Consider the following 15,725-nt stretch of genomic DNA (forward strand, 5'->3'; position numbering starts at 1 on the left):
TCTTCAATGTATATTTTTTCTTGCATATTTTGTGTTATTGTAACATATTTTATCAATATATTACAATGTAACACATATACAAAAATCGTATAATCTCGCTTTAAGATTTGTGTTTACAGTTTTGTGATTTATTTTCAATATTTTGAAACCAATATCAATCTTAAGGCTATAAGATAAACACGCAAATTCTTTCGACAAATCTATCATTTTCACGTTGAAGCCAAACTTTATTTAATTAATGATCGGTATGCTATACTAGAATCGTTAATTAAGGAGAATTACTAATCAAACAGAACGTGTACTCTTCAAACGGCACCCGAATCCTCTGGCTATCATATTTCGATCTGTATTGATTCAAAAGATTTGGTTAAAAGCCTACGGTGAACACTGAATACTGGACTGAAAAGCCCGGATGACATTTGTAAATTATCAGATGGGTTCAACGCGTCAGGAGTATTAAATGCCTGTTATTCGATTCTAATTGTTTTAAATGGACACAATAGAAGGCACCATCTTTATAAGATCATGCTCAAATCTTGGTTTAAAGATAGGAGTTAACCTTAATACTAGACATAAGGCCTGTTGAAGTATGTATGCTCAATATTTACCAAAGGCATCCAAGATTTAGTATGCAATTATTTGTTGAAGATAATTATATAACCACAAACGGTTGAATGTCAATGAACATTTTAACGGATTACTTAGTGCGTTCTAAGTGCGTTTATATTAATAAGTGCACACTTGAACTTCAAGTTAAATTAATAGGTACCATACGCGTTAACTACTTATAGGAAAACGGAATAAATCATAAAAGGTGGTAATTCTTAAACACGATAAAAGAATACATCAAATAATAAGCAATATTTTTTTTTACATTAAGAGTCAATTCCTTTTTATAATATGTTGTTTACGAGAGCATAAATTAATAAGATTACTAAAATTGTAACTAATTTCAAGATATATATATATATATATAACAAAAGATAAGATTATAATTTTAAGAGAAAACTGTAGGGTAGGTCAATTAATTAATCGTTAATTAATAATTGAAGAAAAATGCCCGGGGAATCAGCGCAGTCCCCTCTGCCAACGGTGACCCCGCCACGGCTCCTATCGCCAGCTAAATCGAGGCTGCAATCCAGAGGAAATTCCCTGCCTGAAGATGCAGGAAACCGTTCACCATTTGTACCAACTCCTGACGCACCAAGACCGCCAACGGATGAGTTTTCGGAAAGAGATCCGGTAAGTCATTACTTATCAAGCGTGGGTTGTAATTGGTTATTGCCATAGGCCTACATACATGCTTCATATACATAATGGAGCTTGCGCACAGATTTGGGCACTTTTACAGATAGCGAGTAAATGGCTTTCATTGTAAGATAAAATCGGAATGTTAGATCTCTATTATATTAACAAACATATAATTAAAGAAAGAAAACACGTTTGACTCCATATGGGCTTGAACAATTGTGACTTGGAATAAAAGTACATCGCTTTTACAATTGGCCATGCTTTCTGTAATGTCAAAGAACTCATGTGATATTTTAAAAGTGATAAAAGTTGTTGAACACCGCTTAACGATGACCACAGAAACATTCCAAATTGTTTAATCGATTCCGTGTTCCGGTTTATAATTCTGACAATTATACACGATGATTTCTCATACACAAAGCTATACATGTATTTTAGTAAGAATCTACGTCAAAACTAGAATGTCTCTCCTGTTAGTCTCACTTTATTATTTGTGTCGTGTTCTGAGAAAACTGGGCATAATGCATGTGCGTAAAGTGTCGTCCCATATTAGCCTGTGCAGTCCGCACAGGCTAATCAGGGACGACACTTTCAGCTTTTATGACATTTTTCGTTAAAATGAAGTCTCTTCTTAGCAAAAATCCAATTTAGGCGGAAAGTGTCGTCCGTGATTAGCTTGTGTGGAATGCACAGGCTAATCTGGGATGACACTTTACGCACAGGCATTATGACCAGTTTTCTCAGAACACGACACATTTGAATCTGAAAACATCTGTAATTTTGACAATCTGTAAAAGTCACTGAAATGTTATACAACACTTGCCGTGCTATTACTCGTGCAACTTGAAGAGATTATTTCCGTTTACAAATATATTAATATATTAATACATTTAAGCCCATGCATTTAATATATTTTATGAAGGCATTTGCTATAAAACTACCGGTAAGTTTCTAACAGTATGGCAGGGAATGAACCTCCATTTATTAATTTGCAAAAGCATTCGAGTTAAATGCAGCGAATTGCTATTTTTTAAGTTTTCAATTTACGTACGAACAACGTTCAGTATGAAAAGTTAAGAAGCTGTAAACACATATGACCGCCATTTTTACAAACGAGCGAACTGACGATGGTTCCAGGTCTTCCTGACAGACATATCATTGCGAGAGATCGATACTATCAACGAGACCGGGGAAGATACCGATCAGCCTGATGCAAGGAAACACCGTAGCGAAGACGGGGAAGAAGACGATGAGGAGGTCGGTTCACAAATAGAGTCTGACACAGAGTCAGTCGAGATAGACGCAGATTATGACACCGATTTAGAAATGGAAACAGACAGTACGTATTGATAAATACAGAGGTAGTAGTTTTCACAATATTCATGATATCATTCGTGTAGTTTTGAAATACTCTTAATAACTTACCAATTAACGCTTAACTGAGTCAAGTTTACGCATAGAAAAATAATTACGACTAAAACGATAATGAATATTATCTAATATTTTCAAAATCATGTTTTTCACAATTTAATTCTTTGAAAAAATAATTTCTTATAATTATATTTGTAAATCAGCTAGATTCATTTAGCAAAAACATACATGGACTGTGCTCTGTAAAAAGGGGGTTTAATACATGTGCATAAAGTGTCTTCCCATATTAGCCTGTGTAGTCCGCACAGGCTAATCAGGGACGTCACTTTGCACTTTTATGCCATATTTCGTTTACAAAAAGTCTCTTCTTAGCAAAATCAAGTTTAAGAAGAAAGTGCACAGGCTAATCTGGGACGACACTTTAAGCATTTGCATTAAACCCCCTTTTCACAGAGCACGGTCCAATTATATTTGCGTATCCCCTGATTGATAACAGAATGGTTAAACCCGGAGCTGTATGACCACGACACCACTGGTGTAAATCGCTATCTGCGCATGTGCCAGAAGCTGGAGATCCAACCAATCACGTACTTCCTGAAGCACATGCAGGACAAGGAGCTTGTGATGAAGTACCATGGTTTGGGACCTTTAGGGATGAAAGCAATGGCAGATCCCTTAGAGGTTTGCTAAATCTGTTTCTGGATTATCTTATTTATTTGGTGGGTGACGTCTCAATTACGTTTTAATTTCGGGTTCCTATTAAATAAGACATATATAACTTCGAAGAATCTGACGTGATGAAAACACAATACGTATGTTTTGCAATATGGATAATGCCAACAGTTCGAAAAACTAAGTAAGCGGTAATTAAAATTATGGGCTAATATCTCACAATTTTTGCACGACAGGTTACGTAATGGAAAGAAGTTAAGAAATGTAAATAAATCGATCAATCAATCTATACTTATTTTCTTAACCTTAAGTAGCATATTTGTGTGCACTTTAAACTCGGAAGTATTATTCTATCGTTCCGCATGGAAAGTCACTGCCGTTGCAAGTGATGTTTGCAATCTTGATCAAATACCTATCTTAAGAAAGGAACACAAACGCGCTTAATCTATAAAACGTTTGATCGTGAGTAATCCCCCTTATCTCACTGACGTGGTTTGATCATAATATTGCTCATTAATATGAAGATACGTATTTATACCTGAAGGTGAACACATCGATAGAAAAGATGGACTTGGAAGGGAATTATATGCTTGGAATCGGAGCCAAATACCTCGCAAATGTGCTCAAAGACAACGTTTATGTGACAGAGTTGGTAATGCAAAAGTCTAATACATTTTTTTTTCAATGGCATTATGCGATTTAATAGTATTCGATTGTTTTGGACAAATCATGTACAATCGTTACTTGATTTAGTTTAATGTATCTGTAATTAGATCAGTTTTAAATCGACTCAGACTTGTGCTTTACATAATGTTTCAGACATTATCCGAAAACAAAATAGGCAATATGGGTGCAAAAGCAGTGTGCGACTTACTCATGGAAAACAAGACCATTACATATTTGGATTTGAGAGGTTTGTTTAACAGCGAATAAAATTCTCCAAAAGTCATACGATACCAATAACCCCGTATCTTTTATATGGGTAGTGTTAACGTATAATCCATTCGGAACATTTAAATACAGTTCGCAAATAAAATACACAGACTACGTAACACATCATATGTTTTATATACTCCAGGAAATAATATTGAAGACGCAGCTGCTGATGATTTCTACAACATGCTCTCGGTATGTTATTTAAAATTTATGTCTGGAAAGCTAAATATTACAAGTCATCGTAATGTATTAGCCAGCGTAGCTCAAGACCAACCAGCGCATTTTTGCAGACTCGTCAGTAGGTACGCTGTCCTATAATAAAAATACGCAAAGTTTCGTAGTTTCCTTCCAACATGTCCTAGGGCCTTTTTTGTAATTTTCATTGTGTCTTGGCCAATTGAACTTTGTTAATAAATTGTATTATTTTGGGTACGCCGATAAACAATCTTTTAATTGTAACTGTTGAAGCCACACTCAGTGTGCGCATTTATGTTATGGACACATTTGGACAACATTTTTGTTTTTGATATATATTTATATTAATTTCGATTGAAATACGATTTGTTTTTTTAATTAAATGGTACGCAAGGCTCGAGGATTTTCAGGAACCAGTTCTGTTGACTTGTTTTAAGCCTGTTCGTCATCAATGTTGCGTCTGTGTTGTTTTACAAGCGGATACACATTTCATAGCAATTGAGCTTAAGGTTTTACTCAAGTCGCTCGTCACGTGCAGCGACTTACGTTTGTGTACACGTGTTTTTTTTTTCCTCAACGTCTTACGTTAAGTGTAAATAGTGTATTGTAGAACCTGTATGTAAATACAGACGTGACTATCTTTTAACCCAATATTTTCCCACACGGCCCAGAGGACTAAAGGCGTTTACTCACGCATGAAATCCTAGACCGACATGTGGTTATATTACCTCACAACTGCTAAGTTGCCTATTTGCATGATGTACTCTTGCAGTATTATTGTATTCCGGTCATAATTCTGTATAGCCCAACACAGACTTTAAGACGTATATATGTCTTGTTCTGAGTAAATGGGCATAATGCAGATTACGCTATTAAGGGACGACACTTTCCGCTTAAACTAGATTTTTGGTAAAAAAAGGACTTCCTTTAAACGAAAAAATACCATTTAAGAGGAAAGTGTCGTCCCTGAATGCGGACTGCACATGCGAATCTGGGACGACACTTTACGCACATGCATTTTGCCCAATTTTCACAGAACAAGACGCATATTACCTGAACATGCTTAGTTTTGTATATGCGTATGTATTATCGTAGAAATGCACATAATACAAATGTCGCTCTCTATCAACTTAAATCTCTATGCACGCAGTCCAACGTTGACCTTCGGACGCTAATATTACGTCACAACTGCTTCGAGGACGAGGGTGCGCGGACGCTAAAGGACGCTCTCGCGGACAACGACACCCTCACGACGCTCGACCTGAGCTGGAATCACTTCCAATGGCGAGGGTGCTGCCAGATTGCAGAGGGGATGGCGGTATGTTGTTTTATGCTTGTATATGTATAGTTCTCATGCACATGTAATGATAAGAACAATAACACTCATGGGTTTAAAGGTCTTTGTCAAAGATTGCATTTCTTAAGACTTAAATTATTTGCAGCGGTATTGAAACGTTATTAGCATCTATAGATATACTTAAGCAAATAACTCATGAATTGTTTCGTTTCGCCTTAATCCTTTTCAAACTATACAACTTCACACGATTGAGATCGTATTGTTAACCTATTGATATCGTATTGTCAACATATTGCTCTTTCTTTTCTTCCCTAAAGGAGAACACGGCCATAAAATATCTCAATTTATGCATGAACGGTTTCGGATACAAGGGGTCAGAGGCGCTGGAGGAAATGTTGAAAGAAAACCACACCCTTCTTGAGCTGGACATTAGCTTTTGTCAGATACCCCTTAGCGGGGCCCCTCATATAGCGTCGGGTATTCAGAACAACGACACGTTACAAAAACTCAATGTATGTTATTGTTTTTTTATTACTTATATGCACTGAGGCTGTTGGTTCTATACCTTGTTTAATGCTCCCGACGTTAAGATAAGAGAGGGGGTATTTATTTGCTCGTGAGAGTCCTTTGACAACCTGAGCAATGGCCATTTGTAGCAAACCACAACATGTAGGACATAGTGACGCGCCTCAGTCACGTTTTTTTAATACTGACAACACGACAAGAAACTATACAAATATAGAACAGCACGTGACATTCCACACATGGGTTTTTGCCATGCATTTAATATTGGATCCGATGCATAAAGAATACAGGAACATCCATGTCCTACTTTTGTAATATGTTATACTTTCATTAAATCTCTTTAAATTAATCCGTACAATTTGTTTTAAGGTTGTCATGATTGTCTTAAATGCGGAAAAAATCTAGCGAAGAAAAGCCGTCAACTTTATGATAATTGTACGTTAACAGAGATATGTAAACGGTCTGTTTATTGAAACCGATATAATGTATTTTCTCGAATGTTTTGGGGTTTAGAGTTATGGATTGTGTAATGTTTACAGATCTAGTAACAAGTTTAGTAAAACAACTCAATACTTTCCAGAAAGTGTATTTTTATCGCAATTTATTGTATTAACACACTCACATTTAAAATGTATCGTTTAATTGTAGATCGGATACAACCAAATCCAAGATGAAGGCGGTTATGTTATACTTCTTGGAGAGGAAAGAAATGAAAATGGACCAATGAAGTACATCGATTTTGGGGTAAAAATTAATTGCGTTCCGTTTCATTTGTGATTGCTTAGTAATCCGTAATGAAATTTCGCCATGTTTGTAAGAAGCTATACATAGTTTAATTATATTCAACAGAATCTTACTGTGAAACCGAAGTTCGAGACACTTGCCGTATCTTTGAAAGAGAACCGCAATATGACTATACGTTACGGTGGCGTAATGCTTGACGTGACGTCATTCAAGTCCGCTAAGCAAGACCTGTGGGCAGCTCACGTCAACGACCCGATGACAAAGCTTACAGAGTGGTTGGACAAAGCGGGCTACAGGCTTGTTGACCTTTTGCTGACCTTTGACCGCGATGGCAGCCTTAATCTTGACCTCGAAGAACTGAAAGCGGGTATACATGTACGTGTCCTAATTTCATTTACTCGTCATATGTGATTACCTTGGCGTGTGTCTAAATTTTTTATATCTGAAATATATATGCAGTAAGCATAGTCTTGTAGTCGGACAGCGGACGTCAATTATCGTACGCCACTTGTCGTTGAATGTCGTGCCATTTACACAAGTCGGTCAGATCTAACTGCAAAAAGTGTACATAAATTGTGTACATGTTATAGAAAAACACTGCAAAACAATACAATTCTCGTATAGACATATCGTATTCATGTTGCATATGCCGACATAAATTGACCTTTTTACTTAAAATGGTATCAAATTAGTGGTAATATTGACATGTTGCATGTATTTTATTGTTAAGGGCGCTGGCATAGACATGACTGACCTGGAGATCGAGTTGCTGATGATGAAGCTGGATGACGACAACAGCGGAACTATAGACATGAAGTAGGTATCATGAGCGTGTCTGTGTAAAAAGTTGAATTAAACATTCAAACCTAACATTCTTATCACAAGTAAATTCATGTGTGAGTGATGTCTAAAAATGCTCGTATTACAAATTTCAAGTACGATATAATTTCCGAATACGTATACTTCCAATTTCTTGGTATATTCAACATGTAATTTTTATTTTATGAAACATAGGTCATACACGTCGACTAGTTGTAAAAACAAATCAGACGTAACTTTATTTTCGCATACGATTTCAGTAAAGACAATCCGTAAATTGTCAAGCGCATTTTGTTTATAAATTATGGACTTACTTTCACTCCTTGATATATATTTCATTTGAAATATGTAAATTATGTGCACGTAAAACTATGTTATATCAACTTAAACTCTATATACACGGTAAGAGACGTGGATGATACAATATGGAGCGTTGCATGTTTAAACAAATGCAAACAAATTTTCAAAGATATATATATTCATTAAATTGTGTAAGAATTAAAGACTGATGTACTGGCTGTTTGTTTAAATTATTAGGGGTGAAAATATGTGTTTTCTTTGAAAGCAAAAGTGTGCCAAGTAACGGATGTAACAAGCACATTTTCGAAAACGTGTAGCCCGTTCTTGCTTACGGTGAGTGAAACGTTTCATTTCTTTCAACTACATATAATATGTATATTTCAAGGGAGTTAATGCACGGTAATGAGCTCAACATACTAGAAGCACGCGAAGCTCAACGCTTCATGGAGGACAAGAAGAAAGACGATGCCGAGCGACGGAAGTTGTCAAAAGCTGGAGACGCAAAAGACTTTCACAAACTCATTAAGGAAGCAGACACCGTTCGACCAATCGCGATGGTGTAACCATTTCGTATTCGCCTCTTACTGACCGTATGGACTGTTCCAGCATTATGACGCATGCAACTAGTGTGGTTAGTCGAGAATGTTAGGGTGATCGAAAATTACGACGGACACAATAAATCTCTTAAAAACAATACTCAGCTTCCCATACACATGATGAACATAATCCACTTTATGTCGCTGATTAAGTTTTGTAGGACATATGTGTCTTGTTATGAGAAAACTGGGCATAATGCAAGTGCTTAAAGTGTCGTCCCAGATTAGCCTGTGTAGTTCGCACAGGCTAATCAGGGACGACACTTTCCGCTTTTATGGTATTTTTCTTTCAAAGGAAGTCTCTTCTTATCGAAAATCTTGTTTAGGCGGAAAGTGTCGTCCCTGATGGGCCTGTGCGGACTGCACAGGCTAATCTGGGACGGTACTTTACGCACAGGCATTATGCCCAGTTTTCTCAGAAAGCGACACATATAATTATTTGTTGGCTTTGTATTGCGTTCAAACGATGATTTAGTTCGATTCAATAACAATAAGCGGACGGAATTTCTAATTTTAAAATTATAACAGTTTTCATAATGTTTTTGGGGCTTTATTATTTAAATGTATATTATTGTGCATATGCCAATATAAATTGGAAGTATAGTGTGGTTATACTTCTAGATATGATACGTTATGGCTGTTTGTTTTTTTGTTCTGCAGTTTTCCCATCATATAAAAAAAACTCAAAGACATGTGCACTTTATTGTGAATCGATTGCGCTTAACATACTTACTACCGATTACTTACTCGCAAAGCTGTTACACCATTACTTACTCGCAAAGCTGTTACACCATTACTTACTCGCAAAGCTGTTACACCATTACTTACTCGCAAAGCTGTTACACCATTACTTACTCGCAAAGCTGTTACACCATTACTTACTCGCAAAGCTGTTACACCATTACTTACTCGCAAAGCTGTTACACCATTTTTATTATTATTTGTCTGCAAAACATAATCTGTTCGTATATCTAAAGTATTTACGTTTTGTAAATGCAAGCGTTTTATATTTCACATGTAGTATGTAGACTAACATAAATGTAAGCACATCTCTCAGGTTTAAACACTTACAGACTTTTCTAACGCAACACTTTTCAAACTTTTATATCTACGTTATTAGTTAAGATTTTGATATAAAACTTTGCGTGTGATCATTTTCACTGCATTCTGAGCAAGCTCACGTAAAAATCACTCATCCTTCACGATCAGACGCTTAACCCTTTGCATGCTGGGAAATTTGTCGTCTGCTAAAATGTCGTCTGCAGAATTTCTAAAATTAGCATTTTTTTTCTATTTTTGTCAAAGAATACTATCAGAATAGCAAACAGTTTGGATCCTGATGAGACGCCACGCTCTGTGGCGTCTCATCTGGATCCAATCTGTTTGCAAAGGCCTTTAAAATTCGGTTCCTTCACGATCAGACGCTTAAGTACGTGCGGTAGGTATGGTTTCATCTGTTTGCACGTGGAACTGGTTAAACGCAATATTATTCTTAATTTATTTTAATTTCATCATTTAAGATGGGTTTTTACAATAGGATAACAGAAAACTAGTTTTTTACAAGCAAATTCGTTGAATTGATATCCCCCGCCAAAACAAATGTGTTTATGGTGTAGAACTGAAAGAAAGGTATAAGTGAAGGGTTGTTCCTTTTGTAATTTTTTTTAACTCATTTGTACCTTTGATGGGTTTGCAGACAATACGATGCAGACCACTGCCTGCTTATTGAGAATAAATACATCAGGACATTTTGATTATCCATTTTAGTATAGTAGAATCTTTACCAAATAAGGCATTCTTAATCAAAATGTGTGTTTTTAACCTGTGTGTGTTACTTTTACCATGACCCTAGCAACCTGGATCTTATATTTGACACTCAGCAAGATAATGGAGAACAATTGTGGACAGTTATAACAGAATCCCTTGATGCATAGTAAAGGAATGACTAAATAGTAAATAATGAATAATTAATCAAATTTGTGACTTTGACCTCAATGTGTGACATTGACCTTAGCCCTAGGATTAAAAAAGCATGTTTATGCCCCCGGATCGAAAAATCGGGGGCATATAGTTTTTGGCCGGTCTGTCTGTCATTGCATGTGTCTGTCGAAAACTTTAACCTTGATCATAACTTTTACAATATTGAAGATAGCAACTTGATATTTGGCATGCATGTGTATCTGATAGAGCTGCGCATTATGAGTGGTGAAAGGTAAAGGTCATCCTTCAAGGCCATAGGCCATATATTTGGCTTAAAGCGGGCAGTAGGGGGCATTGTGTTTCACAAACACATATCTTGTTTCAAGATTCAAAGGGTCAGAACTCCGTTATTAACAGATGGTGTACAATGCCATTTGGCGTGCATCATCCTCTTATTTATATAAAATAATTATTATATTTATATTTATATACTCATACTAAGTTTCAATGAAATCCGCCAAAGCACTTCCAAGATAAGGCTCTGGACACATAAGTGCCGGACGGACGGACGGAAAGACGGACGGACGGACAACGCAGAAACAATATCCCTCCGCCTATGGCGGGGAATAATAATGTATGGCTCATGTGAATATTTAAGAGCGCAGTCGCAGTGGTGTAGTGGATATAGTGTCCGACTAGCGATCCGGAAGTCACGGGTTCTATCCCCATTGCTTGAGCGTTCTTTAGATTTCCCCCCATAGACACCAAGTGCTGATTCGGTACTCGACTCGATAGCGTTTCAAACAAGCATTAGGCTATCTATGCAATCGAGCTAAGATAAATTTTGCCAAAATGCAGCTTACCTGTAAGTATATAGGAGTCTAACGCAACAGTTTTCAAACTTTAATATCTCTTTTATCAATAAAAATATTAATTCAAATTTGTAGATATGATTAGTTGACTATTTTCGGTGAAATCTAACGATAAAATCATCCGCGACGATCGGACGCTTTATCACGTGAGCTGGTTAGCATGATATTCGCCAACATGCAAGGTTGCGCTTGTGAATATTAATATGAGCTACATACATTTTTTTAATTATTGTTATGTTTTTCTTGCGTAAGAACCCACCTTAAATGATAAAATTGAAATAGATTTATAATGATATTGCAATTCACCATTTCCACTTGCAAAAGACGTAACTACACATGCCCGACGTCCTTAAGCGTCCAATAGTCACGGATGGATGGTTTTACCTTGAGCTTGCTCAAAGTGTAGTAAAATGATCACACGTAAAATTTTATATCAAAATCTTAACTTATAATAGAGATATTAAAGTTTGAAAAGTGTTGCGTTAGAAAAGTATCCGTGTATACGTGCTTATTTTTTTAATAACATATTTTATAAGCTTGTATTTGCTTAAATCGTTTTATTGATAACATTCATACAGATAAACATATTGATTGCCCAGTGGCCATCCGGTTATAAATTATGTGCGAATGTTTTAGTCTTGTTGCATACATGTTGCAATAATGTAGCATGACACTTTAAAACGTTTAATCTTAATTATTGCTATATTTCAGACAGTTTTATCCAAAAAAACGACAACAAACAACTTGCTTACGTTATTAAACTATCGCAAAGGCTGTTTATTGTCACGTTACTTTTGCGCCAGGCACGACAGTTTTGCGTGAACTTTTAAAAGCCTTTATTCAAGTACTTTTAGGAATGCGGTCCTACAATAAGCTCTTCTATAATGGTTATATCTCACATATATCCGACTACGCATGCGTTACCTGGAGTTCAGCGGCCAAAACGGAAATTAATAGAATAGTCAAAATACAAAAGCGTTGTAGTGCACATATTTTAAATAAAAAGTACAACACTAATTCAAAAACACTATTTAAAGATCTAAAAAGGTTGACTTTCGAACAGCGTAATCACTATTTCAAGTCAGTTATTGTATTCAAAGCATTTCACAATCAAACCCCAACATACATACGTGACCTTTTTACACCTTCACAAAATAATCACTATAACTTGCGATCTTGCGAAAAGGGGGATTTAAAGCTAGTGCGAATACCCAAAACAAACTATTTCAAACAATCGTTTGAATTTTCTAGCAAAACAATTTGGAATTCGTTACCCCAATATATACGTCAAACAAACAATTTAATTACATTTAAGAAAAAATTAAAAGCTTATCTTTCTTCCACACTTTATGAAATAAACTGAACATGCTTCATGTTGTTTTAGTAAATAACATTAGTTTAATGTTTAAATACTTTTCTTGCATAGATGGTTATTGTAGTTTTATGTCTGTCATTTGTTTTAAATTATAATATATATCATTATATGTGCATGCATATATGATTCTTTATGTTTTGTTCTTATTGCTCAAGATGAAATATGATGTATTTGTTGTAAATTGTATCTTGTTAGAAGACCTTGTTGAAAATAAGAAATGTATTATATAAATTGCATATTATGTGATTTCATCTGATGTTTTTCTTAACAAGTCTATCTTCTTTAAATAAAGATTTTATTATTATTATTATTATTATTATTATTATTATTATTATTATTATTATTATTATTATTATTATTATTATTATTATTATTATTATTATTATTATAATTACTAGTAAACATACAACGAGATAGAGCTACAGGCTATTAGTATTGTTGTTATGACAACGTCACGACATTACTTAAATGTTATGCAAAACGAAACAAGAAGACCCATTCCAGTTCTAAAAACAAAGAATAGCAATAATGTAAAGTAGATAAACAATTGAAATTATTTTGTATTTATTTGTTAAGAAGGCTAATACCCGACCGACTGAGTAGATTTGTTTATAGTTTCCATTTTAAGTTAACCAACGAAATTGCACAACTACAACTTAAATTTCGTTCATCGTTGCCTTCATCAATACAGGAGTACTCAATGTCGAATGTTCTCGATTATCAAGATATTGGGCTATGGATCGTTGTATGTCTGTTTATTTATTTTTGTAATCATTTATCAAAATTATGTTTGAGTTGATGGACGGAAACATAACCTAAAGTATTCATATTCCTGGAGCTTCGTTTCGATCATTCTTAAAGTATTGACACCATCCCTAGAGGAAACCATTGATTACTTTTCATTTCATATTTCCGATATCAAAACTGCTTGAGAAAACTGTGCTGAATGAACTTGTCAGAAATGGCTGATTCAGATTATTTAAGTGGCCTTTTCACAGATTTTGGCATGTATTGATGTTTGTCATTAAAAGTTGTATATTGTTAAATGTAAACATTTGATCTTAAAACATCCAGTAAAAGAATCAAGAATAAAAAATAAATAAGTCACCCTCAACAGGGCTCGAACCACTGACCCATGGAGTCCTGGAGTAAAAGAATATCCATTTAGACCACTCGGTCTTCCGTGCTCATCGTATGGCTGATGTATTTTATATTTTATATAAGCAATCCTAGTAGTTTCGCACAATATAACGACGACAGCAGAATTCTCCAAATTATTCAATAGTTTCGCGTTGCAACGCTTGATACTTTTCAGGTTTTTAAATCGTCAAAAGATGTATATAATGGCTATTTTAGAGCATGGTAAATGCTCAGTATTATTGTTTCCTCACAAATATCTTAACTAAAACGAAATTTGGCGAATCTGAAACAACTTTTTAAATTTTGTCAATTGAGCAAAACGTGAAAAGGCCCATTTAAATCTTGTGCATTTTAATGACTCTTCGGATGTGATAATGAAACTATTTGTTATTCTAAGCATAAATGTCAAAATGTTAAAGACATTTTAGGACAATCATCATCATCAATATCATCATCATCATCATCATCATCATCATCATCATCATCATCATCATCATCATCATCATCATCATCATCAACATCATCATCATCATTCCTGAAATCTCATGTACCAATGGGCTGATGGGATTGTAAGGGTCTTTATCCGATTCGTACATGTCATTCCAAATCAGACACAAATGAAATATTATTATGACAAACAACAATATCAATTCAGAAGAAATTGTACCAAAATGTCAGCGGAATAAGAGATTTATACCATTGTATATACAGTTGCAGAACTGTTTTGTTTAAAGAGTAAACAAATAAATCATGTAAAAAACATTTTAGGGAATCCACACTTTGCGAGCAGAATATGGATAACGACACAGAGGCACAGTTTTTAGTTCTACAACATTTCCGAGTAACCTTTGCCGCATTGGCTTATTGGTTTGAATATCTTAGTCGTAATTACATTTACCTTTAAGTAAACGACGTTTGATACATTTTAGCAGTATCACTTTATTGATATATTTAATTGATTTGTTCCCATTCATTTGCATGTGTCGGTTTAAATTTGAGAACATATCTTATTTACATTTCAATATTAATGTATCACTCAATTTTACACCGAGTCTTTTCAACAAGTAAGGCTGAGCCCCAATATTGTAATCAAATTATAAACATTTATGTTTGTGATTCAGTAATTAAAACAACTCCTTTCTTAATTTATAAACGCCCTATCACTTAACAAATTTCAATAGCCAGTTTGAAATTGAGATAAGCCCTTTCTAACAAAAAGTCGTTTACTATTGTTTGCAAACTTAAAAATACAAGCTCAACCGCGAAATGACATAGTAAACATGTACATGTAGAATTTAACATAACATGACAAAATGAACTCATCGACATTTGTCGATGTGCAATATTAAGTCTAGTAATAAGAAGCAAAGACGTTATTACAACAGTCCCGTTTCATGGCGGCTACTGGCCAGGATTTGTTAAAACCTGGCAAAATCATTTTGTAAATGATTATCATAAAGTCTCCCTTGTCGGCATCATTATACAATAAACACTTTTATCGAATAAAAATTATATGTCGAAGTTATTTGATAATAATAAATACACGATTCAAACATAGAGCTAAAATCAGATTTAGGCAATTAGTGTTTGGACTACAATGTGTAACCTTTCAGAATGTTTTGAGTACAGTTTCGTATAATGAAAGCGATAAACTCTTCCAGAACAAGCGCAATAAATACATCAAAGCAGTCATTTGCAGTGTAGTTTTTCCT

At 34.9% G+C, this 15,725-nt stretch overlaps 1 protein-coding gene across 1 annotated transcript; it reads left to right on the forward strand.

Annotated features, from left to right (window-relative positions):
- Positions 1-682: 682 nt before the first annotated feature.
- On the forward strand, positions 683-9,245 carry LOC127873774 (leucine-rich repeat-containing protein 74B-like). Its single transcript, XM_052417749.1, has 13 exons — positions 683-814; positions 1,053-1,242; positions 2,389-2,590; positions 3,119-3,303; positions 3,839-3,946; positions 4,114-4,207; positions 4,373-4,422; positions 5,576-5,743; positions 6,040-6,234; positions 6,896-6,991; positions 7,097-7,366; positions 7,722-7,807; positions 8,496-9,245. The coding sequence occupies exons 2-13, from the start codon at positions 1,057-1,059 to the stop codon at positions 8,671-8,673; spliced, it is 1,818 nt and encodes a 605-aa protein (XP_052273709.1). The 5' UTR covers positions 683-814; positions 1,053-1,056; the 3' UTR covers positions 8,674-9,245.
- Positions 9,246-15,725: the final 6,480 nt, after the last annotated feature.

Source organism: Dreissena polymorpha, chromosome 3 (genome assembly GCF_020536995.1).
Source record: "Dreissena polymorpha isolate Duluth1 chromosome 3, UMN_Dpol_1.0, whole genome shotgun sequence".
Classification (NCBI taxonomy): Eukaryota; Metazoa; Mollusca; class Bivalvia; order Myida; family Dreissenidae; genus Dreissena; species Dreissena polymorpha.

Excerpts from the sequence above, each read along its gene's own strand:
- LOC127873774 (XM_052417749.1), top strand. The coding sequence starts at position 1,057 with ATGCCCGGGGAATCAGCGCAGTCCCCTCTGCCAACGGTGACCCCGCCA. Across the intron at positions 4,208-4,372 it reads TACATATTTGGATTTGAGAG|GAAATAATATTGAAGACGCA; the intron begins GTTTGTTTAACA and ends TATATACTCCAG. Across the intron at positions 5,744-6,039 it reads AGATTGCAGAGGGGATGGCG|GAGAACACGGCCATAAAATA; the intron begins GTATGTTGTTTT and ends TCTTCCCTAAAG.